Source organism: Crocodylus siamensis, chromosome 1 (assembly GCF_052110815.1).
Source record: "Crocodylus siamensis isolate JL-2025a chromosome 1, ASM5211081v1, whole genome shotgun sequence".
In the NCBI taxonomy this organism is placed as follows: domain Eukaryota; kingdom Metazoa; phylum Chordata; order Crocodylia; family Crocodylidae; genus Crocodylus; species Crocodylus siamensis.
The window spans coordinates 400291814-400318677 of NC_143395.1; the positions used below are offsets into that span (position 1 = coordinate 400291814).

The 26864-nt window shown below is 43.7% G+C and overlaps 1 protein-coding gene and 1 long non-coding RNA gene across 3 annotated transcripts in view; one reads left to right on the forward strand and one right to left on the reverse strand.

The window, feature by feature from the left end:
• Positions 1 to 6141, forward strand: part of LOC149875294 (uncharacterized) — a 48645-nt gene extending 42504 nt beyond the window's left edge. The window contains exons 2-4 of the long non-coding RNA XR_016439637.1: positions 3174 to 3329; positions 4662 to 4914; positions 5715 to 6141. This is a non-coding gene — a long non-coding RNA (uncharacterized LOC149875294). The remainder of the gene's footprint in view (positions 1 to 3173; positions 3330 to 4661; positions 4915 to 5714) is intronic.
• The window catches only part of HEPHL1 (hephaestin like 1), a 59459-nt gene that overhangs the window by 4323 nt on the left and 28272 nt on the right, over positions 1 to 26864 (reverse strand). The window contains exons 11-19 of one of the 2 annotated variants that reach the window (XM_090030550.1): positions 26240 to 26452; positions 23036 to 23249; positions 13970 to 14109; positions 12532 to 12672; positions 9909 to 10031; positions 8060 to 8166; positions 5055 to 5277; positions 3296 to 3435; positions 2605 to 2764 (exon numbers count right to left, since the gene is read on the reverse strand). In XM_090030550.1, the coding sequence (XP_089886676.1) occupies positions 2605 to 2764; positions 3296 to 3435; positions 5055 to 5277; positions 8060 to 8166; positions 9909 to 10031; positions 12532 to 12672; positions 13970 to 14109; positions 23036 to 23249; positions 26240 to 26452 (1461 nt within the window). The remainder of the gene's footprint in view (positions 1 to 2604; positions 2765 to 3295; positions 3436 to 5054; positions 5278 to 8059; positions 8167 to 9908; positions 10032 to 12531; positions 12673 to 13969; positions 14110 to 23035; positions 23250 to 26239; positions 26453 to 26864) is intronic. The other variant, XM_090030551.1, reaches the window with a different exon arrangement.

The window sequence follows — 26864 nt, forward strand, 5'->3', positions numbered from 1 at the left end:
CATCATAGCTCAGCCACTGGCACGGATCTTTGAGAGCTCTTGGTGCTCCGGTGAAGTGCCCGATGATTGGAGGACGGCCAATGTGGTGCCGATCTTCAAGAAAGGGAGGAAAGTAGATCCGGCAAACTACAGGCCCATCAGCCTGACCTCTATCCTGGGGAAAGTCTTGGAAAAGATTATCAAGGAGGCCATCCTTAACAGACTAGCTGAAGGCAATATCCTGAGGGATACCCAGCATGGGTTTGTTGCAGGTAGGTCTTGCTTGACCAGTCTCATTTCCTTTTATGACCATGTGACTTATCACCTGGACAAAGGGGAAGAGATCGACGTCATATACCTCGACTTTAAAAAAGCCTTCAGTCGGGTATCCCACAATCACCTCTTGGTTAAATTAGCTAACTGCGGCCTTGACGTCACCACGATCAACTGGCTGGGGAACTGGCTCTGTGGTAGGACCCAGAGGGTGGTGGTTGACAGGAGTCAATCATGTTGGTGCGCTGTGACCAGTGGGGTCCCACAAGGCTCTGTCCTAGGGCCTATACTGTTTAACATCTTCATCAATGATGTGGACATTGGTGTTAGAAGTGGGCTGGCCAGGTTCGCCGACGACACCACACTCTGGGGTAAAGCATCCACACCTGAGGACAGGATGGTGATCCAGGCAGATCTGGATAGACTCATGAAATGGGCAGATGAGAATCTGATGGTGTTCAACACCGAAAAATGCAACGTTCTCCACCTTGGGAGGAAAAACCTGCACCATACATATAGGTTCGGCAGTGCTCTGCTGGTTAGCTCTACAGATGAAAGGGACTTGGGGGTCATCATTGACCACAAGATGAACATGAGCCTTTAGTGTGATGCTGTGGCTAGTAAAGCGAGCAAAACGCTGGCTTGCATCCATAGATGCTTCTCAAGCAGATCCCGGGATGTCATTCTCCTGTTGTACTCAGCCTTGGTGAGGCCGCAGCTGGAGTACTGTGTCCAGTTTTGGGCTCCGCAATTCAAAAAGGATGTGGAGAAGCTTGAGAGGGTGCAGAGGAGAGCCACGCACATGATCAGAGGGCAGGAAAACAGACCATATGATGAGAGGCTGAGAGCAATGGGGCTATTCAGCCTGGAAAAGCGCAGGCTCAGGGGTGATTTGGTGGCCACCTATAAGTTTATCAGGGGTGCTCATCAGAATCTGGGGGGAACAACTGTTGACCAGAGCCCTGCAAGGGATGACAAGATCAAACAGTCACAAACTCCACTGTGACCGGCTCAGGCTGGACATAAGAAAGAACTTCTTTACTGTCTGAGCCCCCAAGGTTTGGAACAGACTGCTGCCTGAGGTGGTTCAAGTGCCCACTCTGAACGCCTTCAAAACACGTTTGGATGCTTATCTTGCTGGGATCCTATGATCCCTGCTGACTTCCTGCTCCTGGGGCAGGGGGCTGAACTCGATGATCCCTCCAGGGTCCCTTCCAGCCCAAATGTCTATGAAATCTATTAAATCTATGTCTATGAAATCATCACAGTCTACATGTGCACCGGTATTAGAACCCAGTAAATTAGTTAACTCTGCCATAGGATAGTACTGTCCCTGACAGTACTACAATACACGGATAGAAATTAATTTACTCCACAGAAACACATGTGTAGACAGTGACAGGAGCTGGCTGGGGTACAAGCATGTTAAAGTGTGGTGGCTGCCTGCCTCCTAGCCATGCACTGTGGAACCCTTGTGCCCCAGCCAGACCCGACACAGCCTGATGCCGCCACCCAGAACCTGGGGCTGAACCCCTGGGCCCCCTGCCAGCCTGGGGCTGCTCTGCCCTGACTCAAAGTGCAGCAGTCCCAGATGTACATGTAAACACTGGACTCGGGAGTGGCTGACGCTGCTGCAAACTGCACCAAAGTATTTCTTACAGCATGGGTAGATAGAGATGCACCCGGTGAGTGGCAATTCAGCTCTTAAAATCCTTTGCTCTGAGCACAAATCTACAATCAATCCAGGTCAAAGTATTCTCTCGTTTCAAGGGACAAACTACTCTTTAAGCATCCTTCAAATTTTGAGGCCTCAATTTCTGAGTGTCTATTTGTGATACCTTGTGCCTGCTTTCAAAGTGCCAAGCAGCTAGTTTTAGTATGAGCTGTTGCGGCTAACTGGGTTACCACAGAGATTATTGTTAGATCCAGTCTTTGGTTGCCCACTTGGATGATCTAGTAAGCTTTTTTTGCTTTTGATTTCTACAGGTGTACAGGTCATATTCACTAGTTGTTTATCTTGTTTAAAGCAGTAGATTTCCTTGCAATGATCCCTTGTGACAAGACTTGTTGCAGGAACAGGGTAAGAGAACAAAACCCAGAAAACCAGTTTCCTGTATCGCCATCGGGAAGAAAAACTTCTATGAATCTTCGCATGGTTTCAGAGCTGCAGGGCACATATGTTTGCCTTCTCCCAGGAAACAGATATTGCTAGGACATAAGAGTGCGCAATAATTTCCATCTCCCTATACCAGCAGTGCTGAATCTAGTATTTTGTTTCTTCTTTGCCTGCCCTTTTTCTGAGTAGCTGTAATCCCAGTGTGTGGTCAGGAAACAGCATTCATGATACTGTACCTGATTCATTGATGGTATAAGTTGTCTCCATGCCAGCATGAATGTGGTCAGCTACATGACAGTGCAGAAGCCACGTTCCAGGATTATCTGCTACAAGTTCAATTGTTTGAAATGTCCCAGGATAAAGGTCATACACATCTGCTCTGTGATCATTATCTGTCTGCAGCAAGACAAAACAGCATCGCTAAGGCTTCCATTACTGAATCCAAGAACTATGCATTCATGTAGAGGTTCTGAACTGCACATAAACTGAACTCCTTATTATATGTTTATACAATGCCTAACTCAACAGAGGTGGTGCCCATAGGCAATCCACATTAACACAGATTGCTACAAATACTTTTTTCCACTTTGAGATATAATACATAGGGCTAAACTGAACTCTGAAATACACAGGTACATTTCCTACTGGCTACACTCAGCTATCCACACAAGGTTCAGTGTGCTGAGTGTTTTAACCATCACATAGTATCCTACAATAACCTCATTCTTTATTGTTGACATTCATTCATATTTCACCATTTAAAGACCTTTACTAAGTTCTATCCAATTCTGTGGTTCCTTCACAGGCATAGCTCTCACTGAAGTCAGAACTGATACTGCAGTATGCCTGCTAGATCAGACAAGAAGCTGAACATGTCCAAAGAAACTCCCCCTTACAATGTAAAGATTTTGCTTTGCTTTCACCAACCTTGAAGATGAAGCTCTGTGCATGAAAATGGACTGTATGTATATCGATTTCATTTCCCATTCCTATCAAGTACCAGTTAGTGTTTTCACCCTTATTCATTGTTAGACCAAGAAGGTTGTTGTAGATCTTCCCATTAATTGCTGAAAGATTTACAAAGAGAGAGTGATTAATGTATTCAGTAATGTTCAATAATGAAATGCGGCACTGAGAGTGGTTTAGTGCTGAAGGGAAACACAAGCACCAGATTGAGTTTCATGCTTGTTTTTACTTTCTTTTTGCAGAGACCAAGGTTTAGTTTTCAAATGTCTGCTACAGTAACTGACAACAGGGCAAAGCGCGTGCAAAATGGGAAGTAAAACATCATCGCATTAAAGCCCCCCTCTCACTTATTCCACTCACAGTATTTTACACCAGTTTGATATTCAGCAGGACTGATTCCTCACTGCATTACTCCAGTTTTATTCCAGTGTAAGTCTATTGAAATCCAGTGGGGAACAAGTGGTGGATCAGGTTCGCTTTGCAGTGATGCACTGACTGCACTGGATTGGTGACTTTGCTGTGACTGCCCTAGGCTGAAGGGAGCAAAGAATCAGACACTGAGGGTATCTATACATGTGCCCTGGGTTGGGGAGGTGGGGGAGGGGAAGGGGCACTTTAAATTACAGAGGCTCTGAGAGCCAATCTAATTAAAGCGCCCGCAACATCAGGGGCGCTTTACCTAAAGTTTGTTCAACACGCTTTAGTTAAAGTACGCCTGCTGCCATATTGAAACGTGGCAATGCTGATTATACACGACGTGGAGGCTGCTGGGGAGCACTAATTAGCATGCTTCAGCAGACTCAATTAATGAATGTGTGCTAATTAGCACACGTCAGGGCAGAGGTCAGTCGTGCATAGGTGCCCCAAGTCTTTGAGCTTGATCAGTTTCTAATGTTATTGTTCACTTCACAAAGATAACACGGTAAGAGAGACCACAGTTTGCATTTCAGTTTTAACACAGCACCTCATCTAAACATAACAAGTTTGTTTTTCTCAGAATGGATAAGATTTTCCCACCTGCCATACAGTTAAATGACCAAGTGAGTGGGCTTTACCCAGGGACTATGGGGAATGGGTGGGTGAAGTCGCACAGAAACAAGAGCATAACTTTTCTATGGCTCCTATAAGGGCAACTAATTCGTTCTGTCCTGAGCATGAATGTCTGGCCAGGGAGTCACTATCACTCATCTACCTGTTTCTAAACATTAGTGTCAGGCTCTTGCCATGTTTGTCACCACATCTCTACTAAGACAAGGGGAATCTGCCAGTGTGGACTCAGCACCTACACTGCTCGCTTGGCTGATTTTTCTGCTTTGACAACTTACAGAAGGGTGACAAAGGAGGATTTGGCCTTTGAGAAACCAAGAAAAGTTAGTCACTCATGGCGAGGGATATATGCTGAAAGTGCCACCTATCCACAGATAAAATATTGAATTCTTCAATGAACTAAGAACTTGAATTCTTCAATGGTCCGATAAAGCTGCTGGCCAGGTCTGCATTTGTTGTCGGCACGTGGAATGCATAGTGGTGCTCCCCAGAAGCTTTCTATCCAAACGACAAACCCAGCCCAAGCCTGTGTAGTGAGTAAGACTTTGTTTGTAAAGACTGTACCATAAGATTATACAATTGCTGGTAACATACCTCTCTAGCAAAGGATTATAAAAAAAGAAACCACCATTCCCTTGGATAAGCTGCTGCTGCTGTCAATTAAACCACATACCGTGCATGACGTTACTCTCCAAAAATTCCTCTGTGTAATTCAGATTATCAGGATTCTTATGAAGATACTTTTCAATATTTTCTTTCAAATACCAGGACTCATTTTCATCAAACACCAGGAACAGAAGAGCAAATTCACGATCAATATCTTTCCTTAGGCCTTTCTCTTTCAGTATTCCTTTTCTGCAAATTATTAATGGCCCAACTAAGCCACTATACATGTCCTGGAATTGAATAAACAAGAATATGGCAATATCATCTACAGTCAGTAGGACTATATCATTAAATTACTTTCTAGCCATTTGAGCTATAATTGAATTTAAAAACTTATTAGTTATGAAATAAATAGATATATAGTATACATTAAATTATTTCAAAACTCATGTTTTTAGCTGAGATATAAAAATGACTGAGGTGATAATACTTCCTTAGTTCAGACATTATTATATTTCACAGAGATGTAGGAACAATTTTCTATTATACATTCAAACTTCTAATGTATTTCTGTTATTATAAAACTCTCAAAATGGCAGATTTAAAAATTATTATTTCATGACTTGCAGATGCAAGTGTATTAGTGAAAATGATACTTAGTGTTTAGTTCCCTTTCTTGATGTTCAAAAAGGATGATGATGTTTTTTACTTCCTGGTTTTTTTTCAGAGCTAATGGGAGAAACAAAGATGACTGTATGTAGAAATATTTTCTTGAGGCACATACTGCAGAGCCAGGAGATTACAGCCCAGATCCACAAAAGGACTTGGGTGAATTGAGTGCCCAACTACAAGGACGCAACCTTCAAAATCCCCTGCTGAGTTTCATAGTTGCCCAAGTTTTCCAACACTAGTTTCCAGATGCCTGAAGTTTTGCTTCTACACATGCCCAGAACTGCCATTATCTTCACTCTATAGCTCTGGTGTTTTTCTAGGGTCACTGTGGCCCACCAACACTATTAAAGAAAAATGAGCCAGTTCTATACACCCAAGGAGTTATATGTGTGGTCTGTGTCAAGGTACATTATCAAGCAGAAAGGCAGGGCTGCAGACACTTCCTTCTTTTGGCATTATTTTATGCAACTTCTCTTTCTGTGTCCTGGCTGTTGTCAATCCCATTCCAAGGCACTTAACTCCCCCTCCTCATTTTATATGGAATTTAGGGTGTCTACAGAAATCACAGAGCAGCATCACACTCACTCTATGCATGCTAGCTCCTGAACTGAGAGCATCTAACTTGGGGCTGGGAACTCATTTCTTGGGGACAAACAACTAAAAGTTAGATGCTACTGACTCTCGGTGTTGCCACATTGCAGTCCCTTTGTGAGTGGATTTGGCCCTAAGAGAGAGAATTTTGGAAGAGCAGTAGGATCTGCTAAGGCCTTAGCTCTTTTCCAAATATGGCTACTTCACCTACGTGACTAAATGTTAGAGTAGTTCTATGAAACTGTGCCTATTGTTACCAGCTGCCAAGCAATAGATCTTTGATCATGATATGCAAAATTGACAGGATTGTCTGACCTAGACAGCCAAAGAAACCACTAATTGACTGGTAATTAATAAACCAAAGCACTTCTGACTGATTAAGAGTTAGTAAAACAGAAGCTCTTCTTCCTTTCAGCTTCACATATTCTCTATGCTACTCATGCTGACCTGCACTGCTGCTCATAAGGGCTACAGGCAGACATTACACATAAACCAGTTTACGTGATCATATACTGGTTTAAACCTGTAACAGAACAGATGTTCAGTGCACATAAACCAGTTGGAAAATGGCTGAAACTGGTTTGGGGTAAACCTGGTTGAATCAGACTCAACCGATTTGGGTCAAACCGGTTTATCTGTCCCAGACCCCTTGCTGGTTTAAAATAAACCAGACTCCTCCAGCATCACAGCATGCTCTCTGGGCTGGGTGGGGCTCTATGCTCAACAGCAGAGCTGGCCCCTCCTCTCTGCTCCCTGGCTGCAACTCCTGCAGAGACTGCAAGGACAGCAGGGTCTGCCTGGCTTCCCCCTGCCCTACCCCCCAAATCACTGCTCACTGCTCTCTCCCTCCCATCTCCCATAGCACAGACCCAGCTCCATGGACCCTAGGCATGTGGTATGCTAGCTAATGCTGAGAGGTGTCTGTGTGTGTCTCCAATTTCACTGGTCTGACAGGAAGACAGAACAGTGACCGCTTAGGGCATTTTGGAGCTAATCAACAGGTCAGCTGGCAAGCTGTTTAAGCAGAGTTTTAACTAATGGAGAGAGGCTATTGTTTTGCTGATGCACTGATAAACACTGCTATCAACTTTGTGCTGGCTTGCTTGCCTGTCAGTTTGCTGCAGACAGTATAAAGAAGCAGGGAGGGAGATTGAAAAGCTCCGTATCATCAACAGATGCATGCACTGCACACACCCCCTTGCCTCAGAGTGCTAGCAGGGGACTTTGGGCTGGCGACACTCTTGCCCCTTGAGCAGCCAGTGGGAAAAAGCCTGGGATGGCGCAGGCAAACCTCCCTAATCAGAGGTCCTGCCAGGGCCTGGCCAGGGCCCCCCTCAGCTCAGTACTGTGCAAGGGAAGGGAGGGCTGCTCTAGCGCCCCCAGCTTCCAGCCTGAGCCACTGCAGGCATGTGCCTGAATTTCTTCAGTCCAGACAGAATGTCTGTCCAGTTACAAACCAGTTCAGCCTACCCAAGGTAGACTAACCTGCAAGGATTGAATCAGTTCAGGCTTAGGCTTTTTGAATGTGTATCCCTAGACAAGTTTAACATTCATGAGGAGTCTCACCTCCTCCCAAACTACCTTGAAGTGTTCCTTCAAGAAAAACTTAGGAGCCAAATTCAGTCCACTGCTTTTCACCAACTGCATTGTTTCTAGAGTCTGACTCAGCCATTATCAGCTGGATGAAGTTCCCAGCCCTGAAAATCTTTCCTAGGCCAGTAGTCTGAGTAAAAGGTTTGCAGGATCTGGTCCAAAGTTAGGAAATCATATATCAAGTAATGTAAACTTCAGTCACTGTTTCACAAGTACCTTAACAAAATTCACTGTTGAATAATAAACCCAGGTAATGCAGTTTGGATCAGAATAACCAGGGCCGGACCATTCTGGGACATTCCATCTGTATGTGTTTATTTCCCCTGAAACACAAGAGAGAGAAAACCATTTTTCTAATAATGGTGGGGCATTATGAGTTCTTCAAAACAAACCAGAGATATGACAATGTCTCAATCAGAAATGTAAAGGATCAAGTGCACAGTATTTGCACTGAAGCAAAGCAGATCGGTAACAAGTGGGTTTCTTTGTACTAATAACTTCTGTGATGTAACGGATAGCAGAAGGTGACTCATGAAAAGGAACTCTACTTATGTGGCTGAAAATATTACAGTTTTTAATAAGGAGGTGGGAGATAAAAGGGTTTTCATGATAATTGTATGCCATACAATAGTTACAAAATGACCTGAGACAAGCGTTTCCAACTGTGTGGTGAGCCCTAATTTAACAAAACCAAGTCATTTGAATAGGGAAAATGTGTTTTAGGCTACATTAAATTCTCTGTATTTAAAAAATATTCTGGTGGATGAAATATTTGCCTCTTATATCACACTATTAGTTATTATTACCAGTTATTGGTATTATTGCCAGCTAATATTATTAGTTATTATTACCAATACTACTACTGTTACCATCGCCACACCACCTAGCTTCAGGAGCCCAGGAACCAGCACTTAATCACATGAGTGCCTGTACGAACACTGAACAAAAGGACAGTCTCTGTCCCAAAATGCTAACAATTTGAGGTAAATACAAGAGATGGATGGATACAGACAGGGGATTACAAGGAAACAATGAGACAATATCAGTCAGCATGGTAAGCCGTGGTCTCAGCATAGCCCTGACCTAACCGCCATCAAATTGTTGTAGGCATTGCAGCAAAGGAACATTTTAAAGCATAAAGTGTATATGCATGGGTGAGCAGGATGTGCTGGCCAGTGTGGTGGGAAGGCAGGCGTTCTGTTGTGCTGGTCTGCCTTGTCATAACTTAAATTTATGGGACAAATATCAACTGCTAATTTTCACAGTGACTTAATTGAGCAGGGTCCAAGGCTTTACGCTGCTTTGAGCAGGAGGGTGGCAGGGATGCCTTCTGCCCTACAGACCTACATGAAGTAATTACCATCCCTAGAAACTTCTTCACTGCCTGCTATGCCAGATCCCTGAACTGCTGTGTGTGAGTAGGGGAAGGAGGGATGGGGCGGATCTGGGCATTCTCCTGCCTTCTTTTCTTTGTCTTCAGGATTCTCTGGGGTTACGGAGAAAGGAGTCTCTCTGCTTCTCTGAGCTCAGGTTTAATGGTGCCTGGTGCTCATACAAGCAGTGCAAGGCAGTTGACGCCTTATTTATTTCTTATGTGCAAGGATGTTGTTGTTCAGCAGCCACATGGTTCACGTTGCCTGGGGGTAACTGCAATAGAAATCTTTCCTGTGGGGAATGAAAAGTAGGATACATAGTGGCAGTTAATTAAAAGGACACCAGTTTTAACAGGTATTGTTCAGAACAAAGCAGTAGTATTCATGTCAGTGCAACATTGTGGGTGGACTTGATGGGTGCCAGGATTCACTTCAGAAGGTTTAAAGCATCACAGGATAACGCTTTATTCAGCGTAAAGCCCTAGAGCCCTTCTGCTCCCCTGCTCTGATTGCATAAAGGGAGCCCTGACCCATGGAAAGATTGAGACAAGGGAAAAAAGTAGTTATGCAAAGATACTGCTTTTCTCTGGCTAAACACAAATGATGGATTTCTCTTACCAAAGCCTTTTTTCCTGGTATTCTACAGATACACAAGCCCATTGCCCCACCCTAAGTACCTGTGAAGTACCTACAGAGTACTAAGAAAGCTCTCCTGTCCCACAGCTGGGAGTAGCTCCGGACAATCAGTCCTGGAATAAATGGGCTGTCTGTTTTTGGCCTCTGTGTAGCTGCTTCAGCTGCCTTCACAAACTGCCCTTGTAGCCAAAAGAAGAGTCGGGGAAAGAGGAAAAGGGGAGCACATAACAGAAATCAGTGCTATATTTCTCACATTTTTACTGTAACCCTGCCCTCAGATGCACAGAATAGGTATTACAAGTGAGTCTCACCTCTCAACTATGAAGTGACAAAGATATGGCCCAGCGGCTGGCTCCATCATCCAGCCCCCAATGCTGCCACTGGGTCTGAACTGACCAACATGCTGCCAGCCCAGCCCTGCATGCAGGGCCCAGGATGCAGGCCATACATAGCAACTACTCTAGCCCATCATGGATCCACACTACTTGCATCACCTCCCCCAGCTGGTCTGGGACATATGCCCATGCAATGCAGTCCTGGACTGGGCAGAGGGCACTACAAGTGATGCAGATCCTGGACTGGCTGGGGCGGTGCCATATGCAGTGTAAGTCTGGAATGAGAGCCACATGCAGTACGGGGACTGTGCACTGGTACCCTGGATCTAGCACTGGGGGTGCAGAGGGAAGCAGAGAGGTCCTTGGGCCTGATCTGGGCCATAGACCAGCCTGGTGCCACTCATCCAGCTTGTGGGACTAGATGACTTTGACCCCCTTTTGATAGGGCAAATGAAACAAAACAGAAAGGGGTGTGTATTATCTAATAACCAGCAATGTGCATTTGGTACAGCTGAGGTGCATGCATTTTGTAAGAGAATGTAAGGAAATAAAGCTGTGCAGACAACAGATATTCTACTCTGAAATGTCCAAAATGTTTCTATTTTGGAACAAAACCTCAAATTCAATTTAGTTCTGGAATGTTGTTCTGGATTGATTAAAGTGTTTTGTTTTGATCCTGATTTTTATTACATTACAAAAAATTAGAATTAAAAAAATCTTGAAATAAGAAATCATTTCACAACAAAAATTGGATTATATCATTTCAGAAATAACACGAGGCTACAGAGCCAGGCATAGGCAACTGATAGAGGGTGCACGGGGGTGCATGTGCTCCCCTAACGGGGCCAGTGCCCCCGACAGCTGACATTGATGCTGTCGGTAGGGCTGGTACCCCCCCCCCGATAGAGTCAGCTGCTTCTGCGGGTGTCCCCCCAGGTTCAGGAGGCACCAGTCACTCATGGAGCCAGGGTCCTTTTCACTTGCTCCCAGGACTATTTATGAATTTAAGCATATGTAGTCATTGAATAAAACGAACAAACAGAATTGAGAGCAGGGACTAAAACCAAGGCTGCCCCCTCTCTCAGAGCAGCACTATCCTCTCTGGACTAGAATCACATTCCCTCTTGTGTGCTTGCCTTCTGATTCACTCTACATTGTCTAATAGTCCACCCCCAAAAAGAGGAACCTACCAATGAAGTTAAGGCTTTGTCTTGGGAAGTGGAAGATATGGGTTCAAATTCCCCCAGAGGGAGGGCATCCTAGAACCAGATCTCCCACTTCCAGGTACCCTTTCCACTGGGAAAAGGCTTGTAGACCTTTGTCCTCCAGCACAGTTATCAGCACCCTCACCAAGTGCATGGGCTGTCAGTAAAGCATCTCCTTGCTTAGTAAGTTTGAGCAGGCTGAATCACAGCCTGAAAGAAACACCAAAGTCTATCCATAAGTCTTTCCCATTGATAAAATGGGAGCAGTGGGTGTATACCTTCCAGGGGTAGAATAGGATCAGTCTTTTGGGGGTGCACAACCTGTCTGCTGACTATCCCTAGAATGGGAGAACTACCCATCTCAATAGCAGGTGGGAAAGGATCAGATTTTGGGAGTAGGCTGAGAATGACAGAGTAAGGTAGCTTTAAAAGTGGAACAAGATCAGCTCTCCTGAGGAAGGCACCTAAGTTTGAGGCAAAAGGCAAGCTAACTTAGAGGCATTTAGGGCTTGCCTACACTGTGGCAGCTGCCTGCCCATCCATGTCCACAAGCACTTTCCAAACCCAGAAGGATGTTCGTGAGGTTGCTCCTGAGGCTTCTTTCAAACACCCCAGAGACTGAAAGTTCAAGAGCAGCCCCTGATGATCATCCCTGAATGTGTTCACCAGAGTATCTTTGGGTTTGGAGCTTACCTGTAGGTATGGCTGGGCAAGGTGCACTCAGGCCCTGTGCTGCCTGGGACATGCTGCAACCACAGTATAGACAAGGCTCAGAGCTAAACAGGACTTAGACCTTATTGAACCAGTCTGAATCCTGTCCCTGGTTTGAAAATTGTTATTATAGTTAGTAATAGCAGTACACAATTTATTTCTGAGCACCCAGATATATGCTAAGCACTTCACAGAAAGAACAGAAGAGGCAAGCTCTCTGACTCAACATCTTACACAAGCTGGGGTCTTCTCCTGTAAGAACCTAGACAGATGGACACAGAGAAATATAAACTTAGAATTTTCTGCACTAAAAAAGACACACAAGTCTGACAAAGCCAGAAAAAGGGAACGTCATCCGAGTTCTGAAAAACTTTACATAAGACTAAAGGAGCTCTTTTATGACTCTAAAATAAAGTTATTGTGCCTACCTGGCAGAGTGACTGGCGTTTCAGGTCTTTCTCCACTACCCACTTCTTCAATGCCATGTGCAGTTATTGAATAGGGTCTGCTTGCTTTATTCTTAAACACTATCAGTATAGTCTCTCCGACCTCAGCATGGATTAATGGGCCTAAATCAAAGTGACCAATGGTGATTAATATTGCTCTTTTAAAGCAAAGAAAGCTGAAGCTTTTAAAGAAATCAGATCAGTGAGTGATCTTTAATATTGTTTTAAAAGCTGTAAATTTGCCACAGTTTTAACTTAAATGCTTACTTTTGTGTAACATCACTGCTGTTTGCAATTAAATCAATAGAAATGAGAAGAAACCCATTGGTCAAACCTCAGAAGAAAGCCATAAGCAGATTAGGGGTCTTCATAGATAGTTAAGGATGAAAGATAGTCTTATCAAGCTATCAATACAATGGTCCAGCAGAAAAACAATATTCTACTTCAGAGCCCTCCAGAAATGCTCAGGCTCCATTAGCCTTTGAAGTCAGACCAGCAAAACAAGTCTCTCACTTTGATTGCTGAAGTCTCAAACATGGTCAGCCAAACATATTTTCAAGGAAAAACAGCGCTCTGGACTTTTTTAATCATGTAAAATTTTCTTTTTTTTCCTTTCAAAATTTGGTTTGTGAAAAAAAAAAACCCTGAATATTTTTCTGTTTTTCAAAACTATCTTTTGTCAGTTTCTACTGGGGAAAAAGGAGAAAATGCATTTTAAAAAAATTATTACTTGCACAATTTTTCACTAAAAATACCTACCATTTTATGGCTAGCTGTAACCCTACTGCAAAATCCCAGAGACAAGAATCATTCCAAGATATTGGTAACATTTCCAATTCTCCAAACCCTACTCCAAACCTAACATCTCTACTTTTTGCATACAAGAAAATCTCAAAAAACACAGTGTATGCAAGAGTTAGATAGGTGCTTGGACATCTCTGTAAACGTAACTTGTTACAAACTTCCTCCTGCATTTGGAAATATTTATATACAGTAAAATCCCTGTTATCTGGCATGAGTGGGGAATGCCGGGTGCCAGTTACATAAAAATTCCAGTTATCTGAGGCAGATAACACCAAGCAGTGGCCGCATGCGGAGCGGCAGCAGCGCAGAGTGGTACGTGGTGGCAGCTGTGTATGAGCTCCTCCCCCGGCTTGTGTCTGGCCGGCCAGAAATTCCAGTTAATAGAGTATTTCAGCTTGTAGAGTGCTGGATAACAGGGATTTTACTGTACTCAGAAAAGAGTCTTGACAATCAATTAAATCTGAATTGATCTTGTGGGCAAAACCATTGAAAAAGTGTGCCAGATATCAGTATTGTCTCCTTTCTTTCTTGACCACACTGTGAAAAGGTGCGTATTTTTTTTAAAGAGATGCTTTTCCATGTTCTGTTTATTTTGTTAGTTGTAAGAGCTACTTGCCCAGGATTTCTAAGTGCTCCTCTCGTGCTGATCTCACTTTGTGCCTTGTAAAGTCTCCATTTGTGTACTCTCTGTACACGACCTTCTTGTATTTTGAACCAATCCGATCTTCACCTTCGCTCACAAAAATATATCCATAGCTGCAAAGTAAGAAGGCAAAAGATTAAAATTAAAAAAAAAATATCTAAAGGCTTATAAAAACGTTTAATTATCATTATTTTCTGTGGAACACCTCTTGGCATATCCTGAAATTCACATTCATTGTTCCATATTTACTAGAATCTAAGACAACCATGAATTTAAGACAACCCCCCCCAATAATTAGATTCTACATATAGAAACATTTATAAATTTATTATAAGATTTCAGACATGCAGCCTAATTATTGGAGGTTTGTCTTAAATTTGTCCCCCTCCCACTGCTAGAGCAGAGAAAATAATAGCTACAGAGATCAGGTAATCCTTTCCCCCCCTGCCCCACCACCTCTACTTTCAGACCTTGCTCAGGCTTTATTCCCACCCTGAACATGTGGAAGTGAGAGGCAATTTTGAAACACAAGGGACCAAAAACACTGACTTGGAAATAAACACACCTGTAATAATTTGCAAACAGAGAAATTACTAAGGGTACCTATAGACTTAGATCATTGAGAATTGATGCATTTAAAGGGTGTGTTGTTGTTTTTTTTTCAGCGGGGGGTTTGCAAACTGCTACTAATTTCTGCACAGGTGCTCCATAAACATGCTTTTGAGCAGCATTTTTGTATCTACTTACACTTCTTTTTAAATTGCTGTGGCTCAGGTTAAAATAGCCAAATCAGTTCCAAATTCAGCTGACTGAACAGAACAAAATCCTTCAAGTCTGTGTGGTGCTACCACCGGCAAGTATCCTCCTTCCCAAATTCTTCAGCCTGGGGCTTCAGATACTTCCAAATCAATGGCAGGCACCCTACATGCAGGCCCCAAGTCTGGAGGTCTTGAAGTTCAGATGCCTGCTGAGTCTCACTCGCCCTTAGCCCACAGGCCAAAGGAGCAAGCTAGGGAGAGATCCTCCATTTCCATAAAATAAGCATGTAGCTGAGATCCTCCTACTGGGAGGCTACAGTAGACTCTCATAGCAGGAATACAGAAATCTTCCTGAATGAAAAAGCAAGCAGGCAGCTTGCAACAGCAACAGGTATGCAAAGGGGTGACGGAGGAGGGGGGCAGAGTTGACCATGACAAGCAGCTGTACAAAAGATCCTTAAAGGCATGAATGACGCATGCCCCCAGTGGCTGGGGTGGGGCACAGAGGCACTGGTGGTGGCAGGAGCACGGTGGTGTAAGTGGGGAGCTCCCACAGATGCTGTTGGCGCTGTGGGGGCTGGCGAGTGCCGGTCAGGGGTTGGCAACCACCCACAGACACCACCAATGATAATTGGTGGCGCCTTTTCGTAGGGGGTGCATTGCCACGCTCAGGTGGTGCAAATGAGAACAAAGCGACGGGAGTGGCAATATTCTTAAAAACCCCAGAGGTGAAAACAAAGCTGGTGGAAAACATCATCAGTGGCAGACTGCAGTGAATGATACTAGCAGTTGGGGGAGCAGAAATACAAGTTTTCAATGTATATGCACCACCTGAGTGGGAGGGGGGGAAGGTTCTGCTTAGAAAGCTATCAGTTTACGTGGTTGGAAGTATACTGTGGATAATAGTGGGGGAGTTCAATTGCATAACAGAGGTGGGTGACAGAACAGGAGTAGATAACGGAAATTTAGGTAGTTCATCCAGAATTGTTAGCAAATATAACAAAAGAAGAGTCACTAAGAAATGTGTGGGCAGGGGAGAAAGTTTTCACTAGAACTGACCTCAGTGGAAAGAAACAATCAAGAACAGACTTGTGTTTGTATCAAAAGGAATAAAGATAAGGAAGAAAGAAACTGTGTGTGTGGCATTTAGTGATCACCAGATGCTGAAGGCAGAACTGAGTCTTAGTAAGAGCTCCATAAGAGGAAGGGGAGCATAGAAATTAAATGTGCGACTGTTACAAGATGAGGAGGTATGTCAAGCATACACAAGACAGTATGAGGGGAAGAGAACACTGAAGACGCATTGTAAGCATACCAGAAAATAGTGGATGATGAAGAAAAAGATGGGACAATTCTTTAGAAAGGAAGGCTGAAGAACTGTGGAAAAAAGAATGAAAGAGAGAGCTGTAAAGAGCTGAGAGACCTGAAAGATCTTGCAGGAGCTGCTAAAGGAAGCCGCAGGAGGAAGACAGGTATAAGAAGAACTAGAAGAAACAAGGCAAGAGGTACACAGCTAATTTAAAAGAAAGACAAGAGAGAAAAAGTTTCTAGCACAAGCCCCCTGAGTGGGAGAAAACGAAGAGTGGTTCCAATACTTTTCACCTAGAGCGAAGCAGGCAAAAGGAGAACTAAAAGTGGTGCAGGAAGAAGGTGGTACCCAGGTGGAAAAGCAGGAGGAGGTGCTGGAGGCAAGAAGAAGTTTTTATGAAACACTCTATCGGAAGAAGGAAATACACAGGAAGAAGATGAAGTATTTGCTGGATTAGAAAGAAGAGAAAGTAGAGGAGGAGGAAGCAAAGAAAATGGGAGAAAAGATAAGCTTAAAGAAAGTGGAGGAATGCTGAAAAATCTTTAAAAGAGGAAAAGGATTTTCCAAGATCTTACTGTTCAAGAAAAGTGAGAAGGAACTCCTGATAAATTGGAAAGTGATTACGCTTCTTAATAGAGACTATAAGATAATGGCCAAGATGCTGGCTTTGAGGATGAGGAAAAGCCTCCAGAAGATAATACATGAAGACCAAATATGCACAGAATCAGTCAGAAGGATCTCCAAAGAAGTCACGTGATCAGAGATACATTGTCCCACATCCAAGAGAGGAAAATACACAGCTACAGCTAATCTAGATTTATAAAAAGTGTATGGCAGGGTGGATCAAGATTACATATTCAAAGTGCTAGGACAAAGTGCAGGAGTTCCCAGATAAATTTATTTGTTGGATAAGACTATTGTATAGTGAAGTGGAGAGTCAAGGTCAAATTAATGGGCATCTAAGCAGGACCTTTAAAATCCACAGAGGTGTGAGACAAGGGTGCCTCCTATTTGCCTACTATTTGCATGTTGCAGGGAACTGTTAGCACAAAGAAAAAGAAAAGACGATGTCGTAAGTGGAGTAAAGATAGGGGGAGGGGGAGAGGAAAAACGTATATTAAACATGGAAGGTAGAAAAGTAGTTAGAGATAGACTTTTGATGGAAAGGGTGCTAAAACATACATCAGAGTGTGGAGAAGTGACAGGCACTAAACTAAATATGTCAAAAAGCACCATAATGGGAGTAAGAAACTGGAGGGACTTGAAAAAAATCAGACCTTCAAATAAGAGAAGGTGAAAATAGAGTTCTAGGGATCCTGACTGACACTGAGGGGAAAAGTAACAGCATGGGAAAAGATGATGGCAAGGATATGGCAAAGACTTTGGTTAGGGGCTAGAAGGACGCTGTCCTTTGCCAGAAAAGTGGCAGTGGCTAAGCCAGTGGCTATATGTAGGAACTGTATTCCTATGGCATAGCATCAGGTAACAAAAGTACGGAGGAAAATATGCGTGTAGAAAAAGATCTGGGCTGGCCTAGCAGGAGGCACTTAAAAGTAATAAAGGGAAATTGTTAGCATCTTGCAGGGGGAACTAATAATTCATAGTAGTATCAACTCTAAGTTTTATGAATGTCTAGGTTGACTCCCAACATAACTGTGCAAAATGAAAGCTCAAAATGTTCCAAAACTAGTACTTTGTTTATGTATACCAGAGCTGAGTTTTGTCCAGGGTACAGCTAAAATACTCTATCATCAATTTGCTTGTTTGTTAGAGAGGAAGCTGACTCTTCCTGGCATCCATCATCTTTGTCATATGGCATACAGATCTCAATAAACAGTGCTCTGCTGGCTCCTTTGTACTCTTTGTTATTTTACTGCATGTATTTCCCAACCTGGCGCAAGTGGTTTGTCTCTCTGGAGCTGCCAAATTCAAATGCCCTTTCTTGTTCATTGGTAACAAATGGGAACTGCCCTCTGATGCATCCATACATAATATGGCCTCAGGCCCTCTAACACATCTCCTGAATACCTTTTCTAATTGTTATTGAGTACAAAGTTCCTTCCATCCTAGTTCAAGGAAACAGTGAAAACACGGCTTGACTGTGGCTATGCTGGAAGTCCAAACTGTGTTCTAATGATATCGGAAATCATTTTGGCAAACGTTTTGGACCGAGCTGATTTTGCAAAGTGAACAAGTAAACAGGCCTTCAGTTATTTCATCTTCAGTAAGGTCTTCCCTCAGGAGCAGGTGAGTTTGGAGTTGAGCAAACCCTGCATGCCTGAGTTCGAAGGGCACATCCTCACTCCACAATGTACTGTGTGAAATACTAAGGTTTGCACTGATCCAAGTAACTCAAACCAGAAGAAACACAGCTTGATCTGCAGAGGTAAGCACTCAACCCTGCTTCTTAGCTACACTGCTTCCAAGACTTGAGTTAGGATATCTGCATGGAATTGTATTATGTTATGTAGACATATTAGTTCAAACTGAGCTAGCATGGGTACACACTGTGCTACACAGACATACACTAAAGTGCCAGAGCCCCTATAGCTTACTCACTAACTGTAAGAGTTCCTGAATCTGACCTTGAGAGAGTCAAGTTTAATTCCTAGCCTTTATAGTTCTACTTCTGTAACAGATTAAATTGTCTCTACAAAGAACGAGGAGAATACCCATTCCTGACCAAGCCAGATAAAAAAGGCCACATTTGAAAAGTTTGTGGAAAAGGTCAATATTTTTCAATTCTATAATGTATCTTCAAAAGTAGCACTTATGTAAATACAGTGGTTATTCATATGTTTCAGTATATGATGGATGCAGCCTTTAAGCACCTAAGTAATGCATTTATTGAAATCATCTAAGTGCAGTACCTAAGAAGAATTTGTCTCTAAATCTACAACACAAGTCCAGAAAAACCAACAAACCGTAAAGGGACATCATCTACCTGAAAAACATTCTTCTGACTTTTGATTGCCATAATTGTACCTAGTGAGGTTACAATGGAAAGAAATAAGAAAAATATCCTTTTTAATTTTGCACTTGGTTCATTTAACATATGTAGGAAGAGTTGGTTTCACTGTTTTTTCTCTATATTGTCATTCAGTCAAGTTAGTTTCCTCTCTTTGTGAGGAAAACATTTGAACAAATAGAAAAATATAACTGTAAAAGTCTTCAAAATTCATTGGTACTAGAGGTCAGGAGGTCACTCTACTTAGAGTTCCTATGTGAACCTCACACCCCATGGTCAGATTCATATGGACAATGAGGCCTTCTAACTTCCTGTGTAGTGGGGAGCATGGTCCTCTTACTGGATCCATTAAGAGCATGCTTTGTAGTTGTGTGCCAGGGCTGATTGTATAGTTTTAGTAATAGGCTAGACAAGGATTTGTACAGGATGGTTTGGATAGGGAAGATCCTGCCTGAAGCAGGGGGTTGGACTAGACTCCAGTGCAAGGTTACCATATGTCCAGGTTTTCCCAGACATGTCCTTTTTTTGGGTCCTCCCATCTCTGTCTGGCAGTTTTTTAAAATATCAACAAATGTCTGGGATTTTGCTCCGCCTCTGCTCAGCACGAAGTTTTCCCCCAACACTTCTCAGCTTACCCTAGCAAGGAGCTGCTTGGGACTGGGTAGAACGGAGCGGAGGGTGATTGGATGCAGAGCACGCACACATATGGCTGGCATGCAGCCAGGCAGGAAGGTGAAAGCAGCCCTGGCAGCTGGATACAGGTAAGTCTGTGGGGGGCAGGGGTGGGAGGGCTAGAGCTTGGGGAATGTGTGTGTGTGTGCGCGTGTGTGTGTAAGGGATGGGTGTGTGAGGCAGGGCAGGTGCCTGCTGGTGCTGGGAGAAGCTGTCTGGGCACTGGGGCTGCAGCAGCAGGGTGGAGGCACTTGCCCCTCCAGCAGGGGAAGTGGGGGGGGCACCCTTCAGAGGCAGCAGGGAGATGTGGGGCCTAGCTAGCAGCTCTGGGGCTGGTGCCTGTGCTTGCAGGGGCAAGGTAGCTGGGAGATGCTGCAGGGCTGTGGGGAGCACGGGGCTGCAGGTAGGGAGTGAGGCGTACTGGCAGAGCTGGGGGTGGGGGGCAGAGGGCTGTAGATCGGGAGTGACGGGCACTGGCAGGGTTGGGGCAGCTGTGGCTTAGAAGTGAGGGACACCAGGGGGCAGGGGACTGTGGGTTGGGAGCATGTGCCACAGGCAGTGCCAGGGGGCTGCGGGTCGGGAATGAAGGGTATCACTAGGGACGGGGGGGCTGCTGGTTGGGAGTGAGAAGCACCAGCATGGTCTGGGGTGTGGGGTGCTGTGGGTGGCTTTGGAGTGAGGGGCAGAGGCAGGGCATAGATCCCCCACACTCATATTACCACCCCTCACCCTGACATATGTCCGACATATGTCCTCTTTTTTGAAACCGGAAATATGGCAACCCTACTCCAGAGGTCTCTTCCAATCCTACCTTTTTGTGATTCTGTTCCACCCTACAGGTTGGAGGAATAGTGTGAGGTCTATCCATTGGCCAGATGAGTAGCATGGGATTGCTCCGCAGGCCTGATCCCATGCGTGGGGTCAGTCTGTGTGTGCAACCTCATGTGCCAATCTGGCTGCGAGTAGTGATGGTGCACTGGTGTGATCTGGCACTTAAGGCCATATCATCTAGACTGCAGGGCTCCCCCTGGGTCCAGAAATTTAGTGGCAGAGGATTAGTGTCAGTGTTAACTGCCCTGGCTCTGGGAGCAATAATGCCACCACTGCTCCCCCCCACCAAAATTCTAGATCTGTAGGAAGCACCATGTGCCAATAACATGGCTCTGAAGGCTGGATCCTGCCCACAGGCCATACGTTGAGCACCATTGCTATAGGCTTCTGGAATTGTTGAGAACCTTGGCAACCTCACTGTTTGGCTTTTGGTGTTTTTCTGCAGGCCTCTGGTCCCTGTTTAGGTATCTACAGAATGGAGAGTGTAGTTGCCATCCTGTGGCTGGATTTTCAGCAAAGCACAGCATCTACATTGCTAATGGGTACTGCATACCTCTAAAAATCTGACTTCTTCATTTATATGCCAATGTGGGAGATAAATTCTTTTGAAAATCTGATCTCCCTGGCCTCCTCCTCTCCCCTCGTATAGGAGGAGCTTAACATCCCAGTGTTTTACAACACAACTTCAGTTAAGGGTCACGTGAAGGGTCAGCCTGTACAGTGCTAGATGCAGGATCCAGGCTTTGGACTGCAATCTATGCAGGAAAGACAGTCTCTTTTTGTGTGGTTGGTACAGCTCATAGCAATATGGGGCTTCAATTGTGGTTGCAACTGCTAGTAGGAACTGAGTTCCTACTATGAATAATGCATGAATCTGCTTTTCTATATAAACTAGTTTAAGATTAATTTAAAAACTAATTCAGATGTTATAAGGTCCAAAGGGACCATTCTGCACATAGAGCCTGACCCCAAGCACAGCACAGAACAAGGCACCTCTACCCATAACGGCTGACATCAGTTTGGTTGAACTAGAACATCTCAAACAGATTTCCCGGCTAGCATTTTGACTTCTTACTGTTCCCATAAGGGAGTGACTCAAAGTCAGGGCTTGTGCCCTTGCTACCCCATTCCCAAACTGTAGAAAATACAGATCCAAACAATGTGTCCCCCCATTTACTGTAGAGGTAGACCAGAGGTTACGAAGAAATGGTCCCACAGGCCAAATCTGGCCTGTGGGTCCATGTCCTCTGGCTCTGGGCCTTCCCATTTGGCACTGTGATGATCAATGGCAGCATTAACTACTGTAGCTCATCCCACTGCCACATTTCTGGACCTCTGGGGAGCCCCACAGGCCAGATCCAGAGTACAGAACTGTGTCATGTGGCCCATGGAGCTGCCTACATGGCTGGGAATTTGAAGGTGGGAGAAATGGCAGCTGTCATGGCCCAGGAGCCCCAACAGTTAAATCTGCCACTGCCAAATTCCAGCCCTGCAAGGCAGATGATGCAGCACCATGCTCCAGATCTGGTCCATGGACTGACCTTAGACCAGCAGTCCAACTCACAGAACTGGATGAGTTGAACACCCCTGAGCTATCTCAGGAGTGACCAACCTGCAGCATGTGTACCAAAAGTGACATGGGCAGCCTATGTATGTCATGCAGCGGATACTGGAAACAGTGGGGTACAGAGCAGCAGACAGGACAGGGGGCAGAAAGATCAGATGGGAGCAGAAAGCAGACCAAGAGATTGGGCAGGGGAAAGGGAAGGGAGTGGTATTCAGGGGGGATGCAGGGCTTACCTTGTGACATGTTGAGTCTCCACAGAGCTAGATCATTACAAGCCTACAGTAGTGATGTTACTTTTGGCCACAAGGTGCCACTGTTACACTCTCCATTCTGTGTTAAATATTTTTCTCAAACAAAAAAGCCCCAGGAAGCAGGGAAAAGGGCACCGAAAAATGCGATCTTAGTTCCAAATATTACCAGTAACACAAAACCTCAAGAGAACCAGCACATAAGGATGTGAGCCAGAAGTCTGTACTGTAGTTTACTGTCAAAAGATACATAGCAAAATACCTAAGTTCAAAACTGCCCAATGGATTTTAATGAACATGGGTTCACAAAAGCTTGTGCTCATATATCTATATATATATATATATATATATATATATATATAGTCTATAGAGTTATGTATCTGCCATGCCTTAGGAATGAAAGTAAGTGTCATCTTCAAAAATAGTGTAGGAGCCTAAAACTCATTGGAAGTAACTTCTGCAATTGAAACTTTGTAGCTTTAGAAACATTTACTGCCAAAATTACCTATTCAGTAAAAAATAATCATTTAAATAAAATGCCTGTGATGAATAAATTTTGGTACCAAAGACCTCACACTTTCCAGAGAGCACTACTTAGGTTTTGTGAAACCTGAAATGCTACCAGATTTTCCCACTCAAATATGTAACAGTCATAGAGAGGTTTGATGTTAATTGTACTTAAATACCTTTCTGCTTCTCCAGTCATGTTGTGTTTCCTCAGTGCCCAGCTCTTATTAGATGCATAGTCCCATTCTACTTCTTCAGCAGCAATGTAGAAAGTCCTCATGGTTGCATAGCGCTGCCTGGAGTGACCCGTGTTGGTGCAGCTATTCACTTCATACAACTGTTTCATTCCAGCAACAAAGTGATCAAATGTTCTGCAAACCACTTCAAAAGTGCCTGGAAGAGAATGTGCTTGGGATTTATATAATTTAAAAGATCAAAAGAAAGGATTGCAAATGAAGTCCTTTGCTTTACACTTTAGCAGCCTGTCCCCAAAGCAAACCTAGGCCAGGATACCGCACTGAGAAACATCAGTGAAGTTGTTATAGATGTACAACAGGGTGGCTAAGAACAGAATTTGGCCAGAGATCTGTTCTAATGTAACATCAGTCAAGAGCTGTGTGTGAATATGGGTTTTGACCAAGTGTGTATTTGGGTGCAAATATATGCTTAAAAGAAGATTCTCTACTGTTACCTACAGTAGAATTGTACAAGGGTGAATCAGGCCAGAATTTGGGCCCTTGAGCAAAAACTAATCTGCCTTTCTGAAGAATTAGCCTTTTGCCAATTATAAAACAGATACACAATCTTGTTGGAGCAAGAAGATGGGCTGAATGGCTTAATTTTTTATTTTCTCAGAACACCTGTGATCATCTCAATTATGCTTTTACTTCATCATACCTTTACCTTTTTCCTTCTGACAAATCATGAGCTGTTATTCAGACCAAGGTACTGAGAGCCAGGACAGATGGGCTAATTGTGACTCTCCTCCTGACTTGATGAAATGGCCTTGAATAACTCATCCAACTTCTCTGTGCCTCAATTATCTCATCTATAAATGACTATGAAAATCCTCACCTGCCTCATAAGGGTGTTGAAAGGTATAACTAATTAGAGCCAAGTGGTGGTCAGCTTTTGCCTGAATAAATGAGGAAGAGAATACAAGAGGCCTCCCCTGTCTTAGGTGCATGCATGGGGAAGGTGTATATGCATGGGGAGGCCACCAATGTTTTTGCCAAACCTGAGTGCAAGAGCTGCTAAGCTCTCAAGAAGACATGAGGAATCAGTCATGTCAATCATGTGTGCACCCACCATTGGAGCTGGCTTCATGCTGCAGCCTCCTATTTATTAGAGGCCCAACCATGCATTTCTCTCTAACACTGATGAACAGCTGGGTTGCTCAACTGACTTCTATTTAAAAAAAAAAATGTTATTTGTTAATTAATCCAATTTATAAAATAACAGAACCTACATTCAAAAGCACATCCAATCTCCTCCCCAAATACACGCAAAGACAGATACCACTCTCCCACCAACAGCATTACCATGATACAAATCAATATCCACAGAAGTCTTGTGCTCCTTTCCCCTTCCCCTCCACAGTCCCTGAGAACTCCCCAATGCCTAGGCTGATGTAAGTTTCTATGTTTCCTCATTTCTACATAATAATTTACTCCCTCCTTCCCAGAACTCTGAACAATACAAATCCCACTGTCCTCCACTCATCTCTACCCCCAATCCTCAAATTAAGTCCTCCTAATTTTACTGCAGTGCTTCTCAGAGGTCCCAGTCAGATCAGGGGTCATTATGCTGGGCCCTCTTCAGACCAGTGGCCAGGGACAGTTCCTGCCTTGATGAGCTAGTATAGTGGTGGCTGTGGTCTCAGAAGCTCTGGCAGGTACTGAAGCAGTTTTACTGTCTGATCCAGATCAGTTGCTATCCTGGACTGTGCTTATATGGTACGTGTACTGATTTGTACTCTGAGCTCTGTGGATCTAAGAGGTTATGTTCTCCTTTTTAGTTTTACTACTTGACCAGCAGCTTCACAGCTGAACTGTTGATCTGCTAATCACCATAAAGCTCTGGCACTAGATACATGCCTAAAACAGAAGCCAATATCAGCAGAGGCTGAGGGCCAATTAAAATTGAATGAAGCTTTTTAAGTAAGTTTTCATTATTGCTTAACAAAGCAGTACACAACAACCTGAAGTTACATTCGCTGCCTGCTTGCAACTAATGCCACTTGTAGGACACCTCCACGTCAGCTTTATATTCTTTGAAGGGTATTTTATGAAAAAAGAAATGGCACTGAACCACTAGGAATACCATACTACTCCAGGGGGAACAGCTTTGAAATCCTCCTATAAGACATCTTACATCCACCAAAAAAGAAGCTAATTGCATGGTAGATAGATCAGCTCATCTCCAAAGCCAGCTATCTGATTACTGTACAAAACTACTCCCTCAGCTAAGAAGGTTTATTCTGGCTTATATAATAAAGAGAAATAATTAAAGAGTCATATTTAAAGAGTCTGAGGGCAGACTGAAGCACAGGTAAATTCTTGTGGTAGCTAACAGGGCTATTTGCTCTCTTTTGGGTACTGTTCTATCGGTAATCGCATTTTGATTTTTTGTGTTGAGGTCATTACACACCAGATAACATATGCCCCAATCCTGCAGAGTCATATGCAAATGTTTAACTTTCAACACATAACAGTTCAGCCTTGCTCATTCTCTGGGTTGAAGGCCATAGTTTGTAAATGTCCAAAGGTAATATGTGGTGTATACCTATTTTTATTCACTGAATTCCCATTTGTACATTGAGAACCATACAGTCATACATCGAATCCTGTGATTAGTTCCACTGACTTCATTTGGGACCCTGTACAACTGTATCAGTGGCCCAGTGCTGCTCTCCTTCACAGTGGTGTAACTCTGTTTAAAAAAAACAGGAATATCTTTTGGGTAAAATGCTCATTGGGTAAAATTCAGCCCCGTTCAGAGAGGTCAGCATAAGGACTATGTATAAGGTCTATGCTTCAATTCAGTTCCCAAAATAAATCTTAAATGATGCTTAGTCTCTGCAGGGTGGGAATTTGAACTTTAGTTAAAATGGGCCCCCCCTTTTTTTAAGATGATAAAGAATTTCATGACATCCTAGAGCTAGCTAGCTTCCTGTCTGGTGGAACGTCCCATTCCCGTCCATGTTTTTTGCTCCTCATTGTACATGCATACTTGAATTCAATTACACTAAGGCCCCTACATTCACACCACTTTAAAGCCCCTTCACAGAAGTAGAACCGTATAAAGGGATGTTCCTGCATGTGCTACTCAGGCCTTTTGTACCCTGCAAAGAAAGCAATACAGAGATGAGCTCAAAAACATACCCACATGGTCAGCCTGCATGAGTGCTGTCCACGACGAGTGAGGAAACAGGGTCAAACTGTCCCTGGTTGTCCCTTTCAAATGAATGGTGTTGCCTTGGAAATGAACTCCGTGCATGTCACTGTGGGTCCCTAGTGCGATCAGATGCCAAGAAACTTTGTCATCATTACACATTGCTAGTCCTGGCAGGTTACCAAACAAGTATCCATTTACAGCTGGAGAAGGAGAAAACAGTCCAGTTAGGAGGACGCACTGTAATTCAGCGAATATTTTACTGGCTTGTCTAACAAAGGAACTCTGAGCACATCACGTTGATTTAGTAAAGGGGACGTTTCTGAAGCATGGCCCTTAAAATTAAATTAAATGCTTGCCAGATATTCATATAAGCTCCTGTCAAAGTATCCAAGCTGTTAGATTTCATTCCTTGTTTGTGAAACAGTATCTCATAATATGTCATATGATAACATCTTATAAAACACCAAACTGTCCCCTTTCATCCAAGCTTTTTAATGAATGGTCCAACCATTAATAGAGACCTATATAAAATGAGGAAAATGCTGCTATTACACTGGGAAGAAAGATGGCAAGGTAGGAAGTAAACGGGCAAGGTTGTAGTCTTAGCCGACA